The sequence below is a fragment of the Eubalaena glacialis genome, chromosome 18, assembly GCF_028564815.1.
Source record: "Eubalaena glacialis isolate mEubGla1 chromosome 18, mEubGla1.1.hap2.+ XY, whole genome shotgun sequence".
In the NCBI taxonomy this organism is placed as follows: domain Eukaryota; kingdom Metazoa; phylum Chordata; class Mammalia; order Artiodactyla; family Balaenidae; genus Eubalaena; species Eubalaena glacialis.
This window is the reverse complement of record NC_083733.1, coordinates 27,136,697-27,153,698: the sequence shown is the minus strand read 5'-3', so window position 1 is coordinate 27,153,698 and position 17,002 is coordinate 27,136,697. Positions and strand designations below refer to the sequence as shown.

General features: G+C 38.5%; 1 protein-coding gene across 6 annotated transcripts in view; it reads right to left on the bottom strand.

The window, feature by feature from the left end:
- Positions 1 to 17,002, bottom strand: part of CNOT1 (CCR4-NOT transcription complex subunit 1) — a 102,769-nt gene that overhangs the window by 73,682 nt on the left and 12,085 nt on the right. For all 6 annotated transcript variants that reach the window (XM_061174221.1, XM_061174220.1, XM_061174219.1 and 3 more), the window contains exon 2: positions 1,167 to 1,439. In XM_061174221.1, the coding sequence (XP_061030204.1) occupies positions 1,167 to 1,268 (102 nt within the window). In that variant the 5' untranslated portion in view covers positions 1,269 to 1,439. The remainder of the gene's footprint in view (positions 1 to 1,166; positions 1,440 to 17,002) is intronic.

Below are 17,002 nucleotides of genomic sequence, written 5' to 3'. Positions count from 1 at the left end.
TGTGGCTCGCGGGCTTAGTTGTTCTGCGGCATGTGGGATCTTCCTGGACCAGGACTCGAACCCGTGTCCCCTGCACTGGCCAGGGAAGTCCCACTACATTATCTATTTTAAAAATAAAATTAGGGCTTCCCTGGTGGCGGGGGGTACTTCCCTGGTGGTCCAGTAGTTAAGAATCCACCTTCCAATGCCGGGGACGCGGGTTCAATCCCTGGTCGGGGAACTAAGATCCCACATGCCGTGGGGCAATTAAGTCCACGTGCCACAACTAGGGAGCCCAAGTGCCGCAACTACTGAGCTCATGTCCTCTGGAGCCACAACTAAGACCTGACGCAGCCAAATAAATAATAAAAAATTAAAAAAAGATTGTGGGGGGACAAACTGAAATTTCTCCAAAGATATACAATTAAGCACATGAAAAGATGCTCAGCATCATTAACTCTAAATCAAAACTACAATGAGATACCAGTTCACACCCACTAGAATAGCTAAAAGCAAAGACACACAATAACAAGTATTAGTGAGGATCAAGAAAAACTAGAGTCTTCATACACTGCTCCTAGAAGTGAAAAGTGATACAGTGTTCTGGAAAACAGTCTAGCAGTTCTTTAGAAAGTCAGAGTTACCATATGACCCAGCAATTCCATTTTTTGGTATATATCCTCAAAATTTAAAATAAACATCCACCCAAAACTTGTAAATGAATGTTGACAGCCACAATATTCACAACAGTCAAAAAGTGGAACCAAACCTAAATATCTAAATGCATGTTCCAACATGGATCAACCTTGAAAACCTACGCTAGTGAAAGAAGGCAGAAACAAAAGGCCTCATATGGTATGATTCCATTTATATGAAATGTCCAGAAAGGCAAATCCATGGAAGCACAAAGTAGGTTAGTGGTTACCAGGGGCTGGAGGGAGGGAGAAATGGAAAGCAACTGCTAATGGATTCAGGTGTTTCTTTTTGGGGTGATGAAAACATTCTGGAGTTAGATGGTGACAGCTGAACAACCTTGTGAAAGCTCTCTTTTATATATTAAACTGAAATCACTTGAAATAAGGGGCAAAAGTTACTTTTCATGCAACATACCCACAACAATTTCCAATTTTCTTTTCACTGCATACTCATTCCTTTAATGGTGCTTGTTTTCTCACTAGTTTACTTACATGCTGTATTTCCTGCTGGCTGGCTCGGTAGTTTTTCTTGGTTAAATTGTCCACCAGGTAGCTGATTTGAGACAAGGCCAGCGAGAGCGAGTCAAGATTCATTGCTGGTTGGGGCGGAAGCAGGCGGCCGAGCCCGGCGCAAAATCACCATTATTCCCCTTTAGTCACCTCAGAGGCAGGTTAATGCTTTCTTTGTAATTAGCCTATATCTGGTGTCTGTACAGTGTCTTCAGTTCTTTACCAGGGGTCTTACTCTGTTCTGAAACATGGCACCTGTTTAAAAAAAAAAAAAAGATATTTTAATTAGTTAATTTTTTATTAGGGTTAAAAAGGGTTAAATGACCATCTTTCCATCTTAATACCTGAAATATCACTAAGGATCTTTTAAAAAAATTAAGATCGGGCTTCCCTGGTGGCGCAGTGGTTAAGAATCCGCCTGCCAATGCAGGGGACACGGGTTCGAGCCCTGGTCTGGGAAGATCCCACATGCCGCGGAGCAACTGGGCCCGTGAGCCACAACTACTGAGCCTGCGCTCTGCAACGAGAGGCCACGACAGTGAGAGGCCCGCGCACCGCAATGAAGAGTGGCCCCCGCTCGCCGCAACTAGAGAAAGCCCTCGCACAGAAATGAAGACCCAACACAGCCAAAAATAAAAATAAATAAATAAATAAAATTTTTTAAGAAAAGAAAAAAAATTAAGATGTCTCAACCACTATTGATAAAAGATGCCAAGTTTTAAAAACTAGGTAGGGCTGGTATAAAAAAAATATATCACACCCACCCCCCCACAAAAAAGTTGTCATTTTAGCAAGACGTCCTATAATATTTGAGGCTTCTACTCTATCAATTTCAATGATAATTTATACTATTCCCTTTAGAAGCCACAGAAAAGTACTTAAGTAAAATTAGGGTCTGTGGAAAGAAACACTCATCTGACATTTTCAATCCCTCTTCTCACACTATCTACAACTTATTTACAAGATCCCATCTATTCACCTTACTACTTATGTATTGCTTCAGAATCATACAATAGTTTGGTCTTAAAGTTGTATCTTAGGATATATGTATCAGGTATTTGAACGGCTAGCTTAAAAGTAAGTTAAGGGTCTCAGAACCCAAATTCCTTCCTGCACTAGGAAAATTCAGAAAGGGAAGTTTGAAGCAGCAATATAGCTAAAATGACAGGATGCTTATCATTTTAATTCCAACAACCTGCTGAGTCAGAGGAACTATTCTGTATCACAACACAAAAAAACAAACAAACAAAAAACACCACAAGTTTTTTTAAGAATTCACCAAGTACCACTGCTGAAACAAAAATCTTTGAATGCAAGGAGCTAAGCTTGTCCACAGCTTCATGATCTGAAATCTGCTCATACTTTCATTAACATCAGAACTTACTATGTAAGGTAAAGAAAATTCATGAAGATTAAAAGCTCCTTGGTAAGGGCATTTAAGCCTTTATCTTTAATAACTTATTAACAATGTAGAAAGACTACACTGTTCCTACATTTTTGTTCTGTTTTGTTCATACAAAGCAAAGATTCTACCTATGCTATCCTTTTCCACATCCTCCTTAAAAAAAAAAGAGTAAGAGAATCTTGGGAATGTGGCAAGGTATTTTTGTTTATTCTAAAGTAATAACATATGAGAAGTTAAAGATAAATTGTGCTTATATCTATCCACTATATGTAACTAAACTTGCTTGCTATAAATTCTTAGAGCAAGTTGTTCCTTCATATTACGATGACAGCATATTTTCTGTATCAGACTAGCAAAAATCCAAGTTTGAGAACACACCATAAAACAGAGGACTTATCAGATTGTTAACAACATTATTAACTGGTACCATCTTTTCTGAAACTCAAAGTGGCAATGTTGTAAAAAGTGTTTCTTATGCTACCCCTGAACCTAAATTCCACAATTAAGACTGTATCCCTCCATGTACATTGCCTCAAGAACTCAAAGGAAACAGAGGTTTTGACTGAAATACTGTGTATCATAGCAAAAAGAAAGTGCAGCAAAAAGTAATTGCTTAAATAAATTATGGTATATCCAAACAAGGCAGTTGTTAAAAAGAATGAAGCAAAACTGTGCAGGAAAGATACTCATTAAGACAAAAAAAAGGACACAGATGAGAATTCCCTGGTGGTCCAGTGGTTAGCACTTGGCATTCTCACTACTGTGGCCCCAGGTTCAATCCCTGGCCGGGAAACTAAAGATCCTGCAAGCTGCACGGTGCGGCCAAAAAACTAAACTAAAACTAAAACAATAAAATAAAATGTTCATTCTTAGTGCCAAATATAATTCAAAGTATTCTTAATTTTTACAAGTTGTGTTCAGCTAAAACTGTATTATTCAAAGTATATTATTCACACGAACAGTAGTTACTTTACACTATATTACACACATCTAATAATTATTATTCACAATTACATACAAAAAGGCAATAGATGATAAGAGCCTGCAAGACATAAAGTTTCTCCTTGCTCAGAATTTGTATCACAAATGCTGACACAGAGGGACAACAGAATCACTTTATCATGAAATAGATGTGATCATAGCCTATTTTAATTATTTTTTTACCTATGGTACAGCACAAATCCAGCAAAACAAGTGTTGAACAACATTCCAAGAAAATGAATTCCTGATGCTTTGGCACTTCAACTTTATCTTCTCTTCTGATATGAGTCCCATGACAAGGGTTACAACTTCTCCATGTTAACATCTAAAGGCTGTGAAGGAGGGAATTCCCTGGCGGTCCAGTGGTTAGGACTCGGCGCTTTCGCTGCCAGGACCCAGGTTCAATCCCTGGTTGGGCAGCTAATATCCCACAAGCCTCGAGGCATGGCCAAAAAAAAAAAAAAAAAAAAAAAAAGAGACTGCGAAGGATAAAAATACTAGTGTAACACAAATTTCAACAAGCCAATCTTCATTACATGAGCAAGTTAATGCATTAAACTAATGACCAATTTTGAACCATCACCTTACGAGATCTATTAGTAGGATGACAACATAATTTATTAACCAAAGTAGGACGCTTCTGAAAATAAAGAGGGTACCATTAACAATTTACACCAAGACAACAGGTATAAACTAGGACATGTGATCACCTTAACCATCCAGAAGCCTTAGACAAGCTGATCCTTCCCTCCAAGATACACTTTTGTTACTTTGTTTCTAAAATGCCATTTCACTGGTCTCTTGTTCTCAGTCTCCTTTACTGGCCCTTCCTCTTTTGACTTCACAGTATTGAAGTCCTTGGACTTCTCTATATTCACTTTCTTGATATACTTCAGTCTTATGGCTTTCAAAACCACCTATAGCAATAACTCCTAGAAGTTCTTTCTCCAACCCAAATTTCTCAGGATGTCTAGAAATATATTATTTAATTTCCTAATGACATCTCAAATATTGTACGACATGTTCAAAACTGAGCTCCTGGGACTTCCTGGGTGGTCCAGTGGTTAAGACTCCGCACTTTCAACGCAGGGGGCTCGGGTTCGATCCCTGGTCAGGGAACCAAGATCCCACATGCCGTGTGGCACAGCCAAAAAAAAAAAAAAAATAGAGCTCCTGATCTTCACACCCTGCCCCCCATAATGTTCCACCCCATACGTGTTAACCCCATCTCAGTTGATACCAACTCTGTCCTTAAAGTTACTCAGGCCAAATTCTTAGACTTCCCACTCCCCATAATCAATCTGTCAAAAAATTCTTTTGGCTCTACCTATAAAATATACACAGAATCCAGTCGTTTCTCACCATAGCTATGATAACAAAGCACCATCATTTCTCACTTGGATTACTATGTTAACTTCCTAACTAGTCTCCCTGCTTCCACCCTTGCTCCCTACAAGTCTATTCTCAACACAACAGCCAAAGAAAAAGACTTTTCAAATATAAAAAACTCAGGGCTTCCCTGGTGATGCAGTGGTTGAGAAACCGCCTGTCAGTGCAGGGGACACAGGTTCGATCCCTGGTCTGGGAAGATCCTGCATGCCGCGGAGCAACTAAGCCTCTGTGCCACAACTACTGAGCCTGCGCTCTAGAGCCCGCGAGCCACAACTACTGAGCCCACATGCCACAACTACTGAAGCCCGCACGCCTAGAGCCCGTGCTCCGCAACAAGAGAAGCCACCAGAATGAGAAGCCCGCGAACCGCAACGAAGAGTGTGCCCCGCTGGCCGCAACCAGAGAAAAACCCGCGCGCAGCAACGAAGACCCAACGCAGCCAGAAACAATAAATAAATAAAATAAAATAATAAAATAAATAAATTTATTAAAAAAAAAACTCAAGATAGGTCATCCTGTGCTCAAAACCCTCCACTGACTCAGAATGGAAGCCTGAGCCCTTATAATGGCCTATGAACGAACACAGCTTGATGGAACCTAGCCACCGCTACTCTTCTGGCCTTCCTCTTCTTCACTCCCCCTTGCTCAATTCCCTTTAGCTACAATGGCCTCCTTGCTGCTTCTCCAGCACACTCTCACCTTAGATGCCTCTGCCTGGAATCCTCTTCTTCCAGATACCCAGATGGCTAACTACCTCACTTCTTCAAGTCTACACAAATGTCACCTTCTCAGTGAGGATCACCCTGACCACAAAATTGCAACCCCCCCCTTTTTTCCACATTACATCACCAAACATGGGTAACATATTCATATTTGCCCATCTCCTCATAAGTAAATTCCATGAAGGCATTGATCATAATTGTCTATTGTTCACCAACTTATTACAAGCACTACATGGCCCATAGTAGGAGCTCACTACATATTTGAAGAGTTGTAAACTGAAGCTTAGGATTTTGCAACCTATATTTTGACTCTACCAAAAGGCATGGAAACCCACTGAAATTTTCCTAGTCAGAAATAACAATCACATGAGAGGAAATAACAATCACATGAGAGTAAATAACAGATGATTTTTAATTTAATTGCCTCAGTAGCATACACTATCAAGTTGTTAAGACCCTTCCAATTAACCTTTAGCATCATAATGTGTATATATAAATTGGGTCACAATGTTTTATAGGCCATGTTTATTGAAATATGTTAAGTGCAAAGCTACAAAGTGACTATTCAACAGCTTTCCACTAAAATATTAAATTCTTTCAAAATCACTAAATTTGAGATTCCAAGATATTCCTTAACTGTAAGGAATTTGTGGCCCAGGAGCATTCTATTTGTATATGCAGTGCCTAGTATTGGTCTCCATAATACACCAGGGACTCAGGGACTTTAAATAATTATTAATTTCCTATTAAGGCAAAGTCTTAAAGAACAGTTCAAAAACAGCTACCACTTCAATAGGCCTCCTTATCTTCATTATTAAAAATGTACACAGGCATACCTCTTCCAAAACCCCAAAGGACTTGTTATCACAGCGCTGGGATTTCAACAGTGGAAACAATAATAGCAATAATCTTGCAACAAAAACACTAAATCCTTCCAAGCAGTAATTCTACTACTGTTATTCCCCCCAGCATTTCTCAATTTAACACTATGAATGAAAGGGCACTGACATTTGACAGCAATATACTATAAGACAGCTGTTACCTGAACAGTGATAACAAAAAATCTCCCAAAGGTATGGTTGTATAAAAAGTAAAACAGCAATTCTGGAAGACTGTTTAAGTGTGTTCTCAGTATTTTTCCTAATATTAAAAATTTTAGAAACAATCTATATATCCATCAGTGAAGGATTATCTACCTACATGCAATGGAATCCCACCCAACACGTGAAACAGACATTTAAAACGTAGTTTTGCTGTAAACGTTCACTACACACTGGAAAATGAAAGAAAGCTTATAAAATGGTATGTAGAAGTCCAACTTATGTAAAATTACTTCACATTTTAACTGGAGAACACTACACATTATTACAAATTGTTTCCTGAACATCCAATCTAAGGAATACCAAAGCAGTTGTGGTTTATAGTTAATCCTCTAAGTGTTCATGTAAAAGAATACCCATGACACTGACTGAAAAGCTGCAGTACTCTGAACAGCATGATCCCATCCCATAAACACATCCATGTTAACATGTGCAGAAAAAATAAGCTCTAGATTAAGAAAGATTACAGAGAGGCTTTCACTTAAAATTCCATTTTTAAAGAAGTCCAAGAAATCTATACACTTCACACATGTAACATATGCACAATGTTATTCACTGCAGCAATTTTTATCATAGCAAAGGAATGGCCATGAGTTGGTGACTGGTGAATAAACATCTCGGACTATGTACAAAGTAGTCTACTCTTTGTTTAAGCTTTAATTTCTATATATATGCTACTTTTTGTTTTGTATATATGCATACATATACATAGCTGCTTTTTTGCAAAAAATACACAGGAAAGATCAGACATAAACTAATAAAAAGTTACCTATACTGGAGTGGGTGAGAACTGGGTAGAAGACATAGAAATCAGAACAAAAATTCACAGATTATATCTTTTATATGGTTTTGACTTTTGAACCATATTTATGTTTGAAATTTAATTAAATAAGAAAAAAACTAATATCAAGCACAAAGAATGAACTGGAATATCAAGCTGATAACAAAGAACACAGTGAAAACGAATATTTCAAGAAACTACTGAACACAGTATCTGAACATCCTTGAGGTACAGTGGGATATATTTTTAAGGACAGAGAAAATTCAAAGAAATTTGACTCAATAAGCTTACTGTTAGCAATAATATTTCATTGCAATTTTAAGCTACTTTTATATATTACTGGATACAGCAAATAAATTATTAGGAATCCAGATTCAGTGCAGATCAATGTAGTAAAGATGAAACTTTAAAAAACCTGAAATATTTAATTCAAAATAGAAGTATCAACAGGAACTCATTTTTAAAATTTCCTAATTGAGTCTAATAAAACATACTAGATTGTACAATGAAAACTACAAAACTTTGTTTAAAGAAATCAACAGAAAGATGACAGGAACAGGGGACTTTCCCTTGTGGTGCAGTGGTTAAGAATCCGCCTGCCAGTGCAGGGGTCACGGGTTCAAGCCATCGTCCAGAAAGATCCCACATGCTGCGGAGCAACTAAGCCCGTGTGCCACAACTACTGAGCCCATGTGCCACAACTGAAGCCCGCACACCTGGAGCCCGTGCTCTGCAACAGGAGATGCCACCTCAACGAGAAGCCTGCGCACCACAACGAAGAGTAGCCCCCGCTCGCCACAACTAGAGAAAGCCTGTGTGCAGCAACGAACATCCAACGCAGCCAAAAATAAATAAATAAATAAACTTAAAAAAAAAAAAAAAAAAAAGATGACAGGAACAAAGGGAAGAACATTCCGTGTTCATGGATTGAAAGAGTTAATATTGTTAAAATGTCCCTGGTACCCAAAGCCATCTATAGATTCAACAGAATCCCTATCAAAATTCCAACGGCATTTTCCATAGGAAAAAAAAAATCCTAAAATTTTTATGAAACCACAAAAGATCCTGAATAACCAAAGCAATCATAAAAAAGAAAAAACCAGGGACTTCCCTGGTGGCACAGTGGTTAAGAATCCACCTGCCAATGCAGGGGACACGGGTTCAAGCCCTGGTCTGGGAAGATTCCACATGCCGCAGAGCAACTAAGCCCATGCGCCACAACTACTGAGCCTGCGCCCTAGAGCCCATGAGCCACAACTACTGAGCCCACGTGCCACAACTACTGAAGCCCACGCACCTAGAGCCCATGCTCCACAACAAGAGAAGCCACAATGAGAAGCTTACGCACTGCAAGGAAGAGTAGCCCCCGCTCGCCACAACTACAAAAAGCCCATGCACAGCAATGAAAACCCAACGCAGCCAAAAATAAATAAATAAATAAATTTAAAAATAAATAAATAAAACGCACATCCAGTCATGTGGGTCACAATTAAAAAAACCACCAACAACAAGGCCACAACAAACTTAAAAGCAAAAGAAACAATTAACAAAATTAAAAGAGAACCTACAGGGCTTCCCTGGTGGCATAGTGGTTAAGAATCCACCTGTCAATGCAGGGGACACGGGTTCGAGCCCTGGTCCGGGAAGATCCCACATACTGCAGAGCAACTAAGCCCGTGCGCCACAACTACTGAACCTGCGCTCTAGAGCCCACAAGCCACAACTACTGAGCCCACGTGCCTAGAGCCCGTGCTCTGCAACAAGAGAAGCCACAATGAGAAGCCCGTGCACCACAACGAAGAGTAGCCCCTGCTCGCCGCAATTAGAGAAAGCCCGCACGCAGCAACGAAGACCCAATGCGGCCAAAAATAAATAAATAAAATAAATAAATTTATTTATTAAAAAGAAGAGAACCTACAGAAAGGGAGAGAATATTTGCAAACCATGTATCAGATAAGGGGTTAATATTCAAAGTTCATAAAGAACTCATTCAACTCAGTAACACAAAAACAAAACAAATGTGATTTAAAAATGGGAAGAGGAACTAAGTAGACAAAGATGACATCACAATAGCCAACAGGTACATTAAAACTCTAATCCGCAGGGAAATGCAAATCAAAACCAGGATATCACCTCACACCTGTAAGAATGGCTATCAATAGGAAGACAAGAGGTAAGTGTTGGCGAGGATGTGGAGAAAAGGGAACCCCTATGCACTGTTGGTGGGATTATAAACTGTTTCGGTCACTGTGGAGAACAATGTGGAGGTTCCTCAAAAAATTAAAAACTACCATACAACCCAACAATCCCACTTCTGCGTATACATCCAAAGATGAAAATAGGTTATCAAAGAGATATCTGTACTCCCATGTTTACTGCAGTATTATTCACAATAGCCAACATATGGAAACAACCTAAGTGTCCATCAATGGACGAATGTATAAAGATGCAGTATGTACAGCGGACCCTTGAATGACACAGGTTTGAACTGTGTGGGTCCACCTATACGCAGGTTTTGTCACTAAATATGTACTACGGCACTACACGATCTGTGGTTAGATGTGCAACTGCACGTAATGACACTAACTGTAAAGTTATATGTGGGAACTGATGCCCCTAATTCCATATTGTTCAAGAGTCAACTCTGTATACAATGGAATTCTATTCAGCCATGAGGGGGAAAAAACATCCTGCCATTTGCTGTAACATGGTTGGGTCCTGAGGACATTATGCTAAGTGAGATGAGTCAAAGACCATGACTTCCCTTCTATTCCACAAAGAAAAACCCCTCACCAAACTTATAGATACAGAGAACTGATAACTGATTGATGGTTTCCAGAGGTATGCACGTATTAAATTTTTATGTGAAGGTGGTCAAAAGGTACAAGCTTCCAGTTATAAAGTAAGTAAGTCCTGGGGATGTAATGTACATTTAGAATGTACAACTTTTAGAATAAATCTTGAAAGTCAGGAAAAAAGGAAAAAACAGATTTTTTCATAACTATGTGTGGTGATGTTTAGATTTATTGTGATCATTTTGAAATATATGCAAATTTCAAATCATTATGTTGTACACCTGAAACTAATATGTTGAGTGTATCTTAATAAAAAATAAATTAAGGGACTTCCCTGGTGGCGCAGTGGTTAAGAATCTGCCTGCCAGCCAATGCAGGGGACACGGGTTCGAGCCCTGGTCCAGGAAGATCCCACATACCGCAGAGCAACTAAGCCCACGCGCCAAAACTACTGAGCCTGCGCTCTAGAGCCTGCAAGCCGCAACTACTGAAGCCTGCGCGCCTAGAGCCCATGCTCCACAACAAGAGAAGCCACCACAATGAAAAGCCTGCACGCTGCAATGAAGACCCAGAGCAGCCAAAAATAAATAAATAAAATAAATAAATTTATTTAAAAATTAACTAATTAAAATGTAAAAAAACTGAACTTGAAAAAACAGAGTGGAATGGTGGTTACCAGGGGGTGGGGGACTGAGTGTTTAAAGGTACACACTTGCAACTAGTAGATAAATAAGTCCTGGAGATCTAATACACAGTACAGTGATTACACACAACAAAACTGTATTATAAACATTAAATCTGCTAAGATCTTAACTGTTCCCACCACTAGAAAAAATGATAATTATACATTGATAGAGGTGTTAGCTAACACTACAATGGCAATCATATTGCAATATAAATGTATCAAATCAATGTGTTATACACCTTAAATGATACCCCAAAAGCAATGAGCCCATCTAACTTCTGGATCATGGTTTCTAAATACTAAAAAGAACCAAGGTTCCTTGGAGGTATGACTAACAAGGAAGATGTAAGGTGAGTTTGGCTCATCCTATGAAAAAAATAGGAAACACTCAAAAATTTCAAGGGGATAATGTCAGAGAGAAACGAGCCAATTAAAAGGATTCTTCTAATTTTGGGTCTATCTGAGCACCAAAAGGAACTTATAATCAATGTTTCTATAATCTTCCCTAAATGCAGCATCATTTAGAAATGCTTGAGGGAACAAAACATAGAGATAATCTGGTGATTTTACTATTGCCAATCTGTATACTCTAAATTGTTAATTTATCTCAAACATATATTTTTGAATCCACACACACTGGTGATCAAGTTTACTTTTTGCAGCCACAAATTTCTTTCTACGAATTCTAAGTTCTTTATATGTGTGCAGATGAAGAAAATTCCAAACAGTTAAGCATCCTGACATAAACAGAAGATTAAATGAAAATGTGTTATCTAAATCTGAAATTTCAGTAAGCCACTATGGATAAAAGTTCCTTCCAATAAATCACAGAGTAAAAAATTGACTATGACTATAATACAGTGAATAAGAATCCCTAAATCCATGATTATACTTAAAGAGGAAGGACAAGATGCACCAGAAAGGTGCTGGCTAACAAATTTAGAAAGTATAAAAGAAAAATAAAGTTACCATTGTGTAATACCCCTGACCAGTATAAAAACTGATTCAGGCAAGAATCACCAATGCCTAAAAAACCTCAGGTGAAAGTCTGCTGGACATTTGTACAGTATTACCCAACAGATTACCTACTAATCACAAAGGGAAAAAAATGTCCCTCTACCATAGAGATATGGCTGTCATTACCTTAAGTAAATGATCAAGTTACTAACGGTGAGACTACCCAACAAATGTGCCTACTGATGTGTTGCAATATGAAGTGTCACTTTGGAGTATTCTTGCCAAAGATGGCTAACATAAACCTAACCACACCTCTACACCTATCAATTCACAGGAAATAAAGGGTTTTAAGGAACAAGTTTAACTATACATGAGAACCTAATCAGACAAATCCAAGTGTTGGATTATTCTACCAGACCACTGGCCTACAATCGCCAGCCAGAGAGAAAGTCAGCAGGAAGAGAGAGGAAAAAGTGGGGTCTGTTCTAGATTACAAAACCAAAATGAAAAGGTTTAACGTGAACAGTAATCTGAGCTTGATTCAAAAAAGCTATAAAAGGGTGGTCCAGTGATTAAGACTCCGCGCTCCCAATGCAAGGGGCCCAGGTTCGATCCCTGGTCAGGGAACTAGATCCCACATGCCGCAACTAAGAGACCACGTGCCTCAACTAAGACCTGCCGCAGCCAAATAAATAAATAAATATTAAAAAAAAAAGCTATAAAAGATATTCTTGAGGCATCTGGGGAAGTTTTTAAACTGACTGGATATTATAAAAGTATTTAATATTCTGGGAGGGATAAATTGGGTGATTGGGATTGACATATACACACTACTATATACAAAACAGATCACTGATAAGGACTTACTGTATAGCACAGGGAACTCTACTCAACACTCTGTAATGGCCTATATGGGAAAGGAATCAGTGGATATATGTATGTGTATAACTGATTCACTTTGATGTATACCTGAAACTAACACAACATTGTAAATCAACTATACTCTAATAAAAATTTTTTTAAAAAGTATTTAATATTCTTAGATGTAGTATGACTATGCCAGAAAGTCTTAATTTGTAGGAGATACACGCTGAAACATCTGGGATCAAATACTTCAGTAAAAATATAGAAATATAGAGAAAATAAACATGGCAAAACATTAACTGTTTAATCTAGGAAGTAGTTATGGGATTGTTCACTGTATTATTCTTTGCATTTTTCTGTACGTGTGAAATTTTTCTTAACAAAACTGGGGATGGGGGCATGTATTACCTTTATAATTTAAAGCAGGAATTACAAACATGTGATGGGATTTCCAAAAACTCACTTTGTACTCAAGTGTATTTTAATTTTTACAAGTATATGGTAATTTTTACAAAATGAAAATTTAAGCTAAGTTTAAGCAATTTTTAAAATAATTCAAAATTTAAAGCCATAAGACCAGTAACTACACATTAACACAAGGGTAAATGACCTTGAATAAGTGATGAACCTCTATGCTTCCCCCTCCCCATTTGTAAAATTAGGCCTCAACTATATCATAGCTTTCCCAAAAGGGTTATCTTTAAGAGGCAGGAGGTATAGCAGGGATAAGGATCTCCTAAGCCCTCAAGGCAACAACAGGAGGTATCCATTACAAGCACAGTGGATGATGCTCTATCACCTCAACATCAGCTTTAACAGCTAGCTAAAAAGTAAGCAACTGTCAAATCTTTTCAGTGGAGCTGCTGGAGAAGTTTACAAACCACATGCTACAGGAGTATAGCCAGGCAGACCAAATTGTTACTGCCTGGTCCAGAGTGATGATATGGTAAAGCTGAGTGGTTGGCTTCTGACAGGAGCAATTAATACCCTTAAATCTCTTGTCTTCTCTGTTTAAGTGGCATCCAAGACAGCTGCAATGCTGCTATGCACACAAACTCTCAAATTAAAGCTTCATCTTTACTTTCACATCATTTTTAATGTTGGGCTCAAAATACATTCACATTTTTCTAAAGGTATTACATTTTGTCAATAAAAAAGGATGAGCCTTTATCTTTAAGCATTTCAATTTTAAATTTTTGAATGGCTCGAAAAAATGTTTTAAATGTATCACATATTTATTTATGCAAATGAGGCTTCTCTTTGATGATGACTGTCAACAATTTGGAGACTGTTAAAATGTATGGAGCCTTTTCAAGCATAAAACCGAAATAAACCTGATAACAGAAACAAGCTCAAATTCATTAAACTTTGAAAATATTTTTAATTGAAAAATTTTACTATTATCATCCCTTATTTTATCAGGATTATGCAAAATGTCAAATGCTCCTTTTCCATTTCACTCCAGTGTACCATAAAAATCATTTGCTAGATCTTTGCTAGGCCCTCCTATTAATTCAAACACTTGAGCCTAACCATATACCATGCACATAACTTTAGATGCTATAGAAAACACAAAAGTAAACACTGATCTCAAGGGGCTTAACAGAATACAGAATTTACTGTAATGCTTGCAACTAAGGCAATTGTATATAAGAATTGGGAGAAGAGAGGTATTTAAAATGCTGATTCCTGGGAATTCCCTGGCTATCCAGTGTTTAGGACTCTGAACTTTCACTGCCCTGGGCAGGGGTGCAATCCTTGGTCAGGGAACTAAGATCCTGCAAGCTGCGCAGCATGGCCAAAAAAAATAATTAAAAAATTAAAAATAAATAAAATGCTGATTCCTAAGCATCACCCTACACCAAAAGTGTCAAAATCTTTGGGGAAAGAGAACAGGACACTGCATTTTAAACTTTGGAGGTGATTCTTATGCATTTTAAAGTTAGAAAACCACTGACTTTACAAATAGCTCTGGGACTAGTTTAAGGAAAGTATAGCTTGAGGCAATCTCTTGCTACTAAGATAAGGAAAGCCCCTCCCACTGATTCCTTTTTTCTCCCCTTAATTTCTTTCAGCTGGACCAAAGACAGGTCTGTAAAGACACTCTGGTTTCCCATAGCAACCTTCATAGTTATCACCTAACTTGCTCTAGGTTTAAGTACCAATAGGTACTTTAAGAAGCCAAATAGACCAGACCCAAGGCTATCAGTTTACTGAACCCCCAACTTCCAGTATTAAAAATACATAGAATTCTGAGGTCTACTAATACCAAAGTTTGACCTTGAAAATTCCCAAGTCTTAAAAGTAGCATCCTGACTAGAACAAGCTGAGTTGAGCCTTCTTCTCTCATTCATTTTCTACAATTATGGAAATGTTCCACAACTGCACTGTTCAATGTGGCAGCTACTAACCACATGTGGCTACTTGAAATGTGGCTAGGGTGACTGAAAAACTGAATTTTTAATATTTTACTTAATTTTAACTAATCTTAGTATAAAATTAGGGGCTTCCCTGGCGGTCCAGTGGTTAAGACTCCACGCTTCCAATGCAAGGGGTTCAGGTTCGATCGCTGGTTAGGGAATTAAGATACCACATGCCTTGTGGTGCGGCCAAAAAAAAAAAAGGCCACATGTGGGTAGTGTTACCATAATGGACAAAGTTGCAAAGTACTAATGGCCCATATAAATCAGGAAAAAGTATCTACTCTAGCATCCAGAAGCAACCATTACTAATTTTCCCAGATGTCTCACTTCTTCCTTTGGTTTTAAGAGAGCTCACTATTTTCTACAGAACTTCATGACCAACTAAGCACTAACTTAAAACAAAATACATATCCTGATATTTAATATTCCTCCAGGAGGCAGGGACTCTAGATTTACACTGCACAGTTCCAAGCCATTCATCCAAAATGTTGGCTCACTTATTAAAATTTCAGTTATAATTACTGTGTACATAATAAGATAACTTATGGGAGCATAATCACAACAAACACTTAAGTACTAGAATTGTTCTAAGCATTTTACATACAGTTGACCCTTAAACAACAGGGGCTTGAAATGAGAGGGTCCACTTATATGTGGATTTTTTTCAATATAGTACTATATCCAAAGTTGTTTGAATCTATGGATAAAAAGAGCCAACTGTAAAGTTACCTGTGAATTTTTGACTTCAAAGCTGTTGGTGCTCCAACTCTCATGCTGTTCAAGGGTCAACTATATTAGTTTATTTAAACCTGATAACTCGTTGAGGAAGATATTATCCCAACTTTAAAGAGAAAGTTTAGGGCTTCCCTGGTGGTGCAGTGCTTAAGAATCCGCCTGCCAATGCAGGGGACACGGGTTCAAGCCCTGGTCCGGGAAGATCCCACATGCCGCAGAGCAACTAATCCCGTGAGCCACAACTACTGAGCCCGTGTGTCACAACTACTGAAGCCCGCGTGCCTACAGCCCGTGCTCCGCAACAAGAGAAGCCACCGCAATGAGAAGCCTGCACACCACAATGAAAGAGTAGCCCCCGCTCGCCGCAACTAGAGAAAGCCCGCGCACAGCAACAAAGACCCAAAGCAGCCAAAAATAAATAAATAAATTAAAAAAAAAAAAAAAGAGAAAGTTTAACTTGCAGCTACTAAGTAGTAGAGTTGTGAAGACATGATAATAGAGCAACAGATGTATGATTTTAAAAACTTGTATTATAACTTCAAAATCAATATTTTAAAGAGTCTAATTGTTTTGGGGTTTTTTTGTGTTTTTTTTTGGCTGTGTTAAGTCTTCGTTGCTGCGCGCGGGCTTTCTCTAGTTGCTTCGTTGCAGTGAGCAGGCTTCTCATTGCAGTGGCTTCTCTTGTTGCGGAGCGTGGGCTCTAGGCACGTGGGCTTAGCAGTTGTGGCACACCGGCTTAGCTGCCGACTTAGCTGCTCCGCAGCATGTGGGATCTTCCCGGATCAGAGATCAAACCCGTGTCCTCCTGCATTGGCAGGCAGATTCTTAACCACTGTGCCACCAGGGAAGTCCCTAACTGTTTTAATGCCATTTCCTGATATAAATATCTCTAACCTTACAGAAAGCGATGAATAGTAAGAGCTTTAGGCCCCTAAACCCCCATCTCTGCACTTTGTCTTTTAACTCATTTCTTTTTCA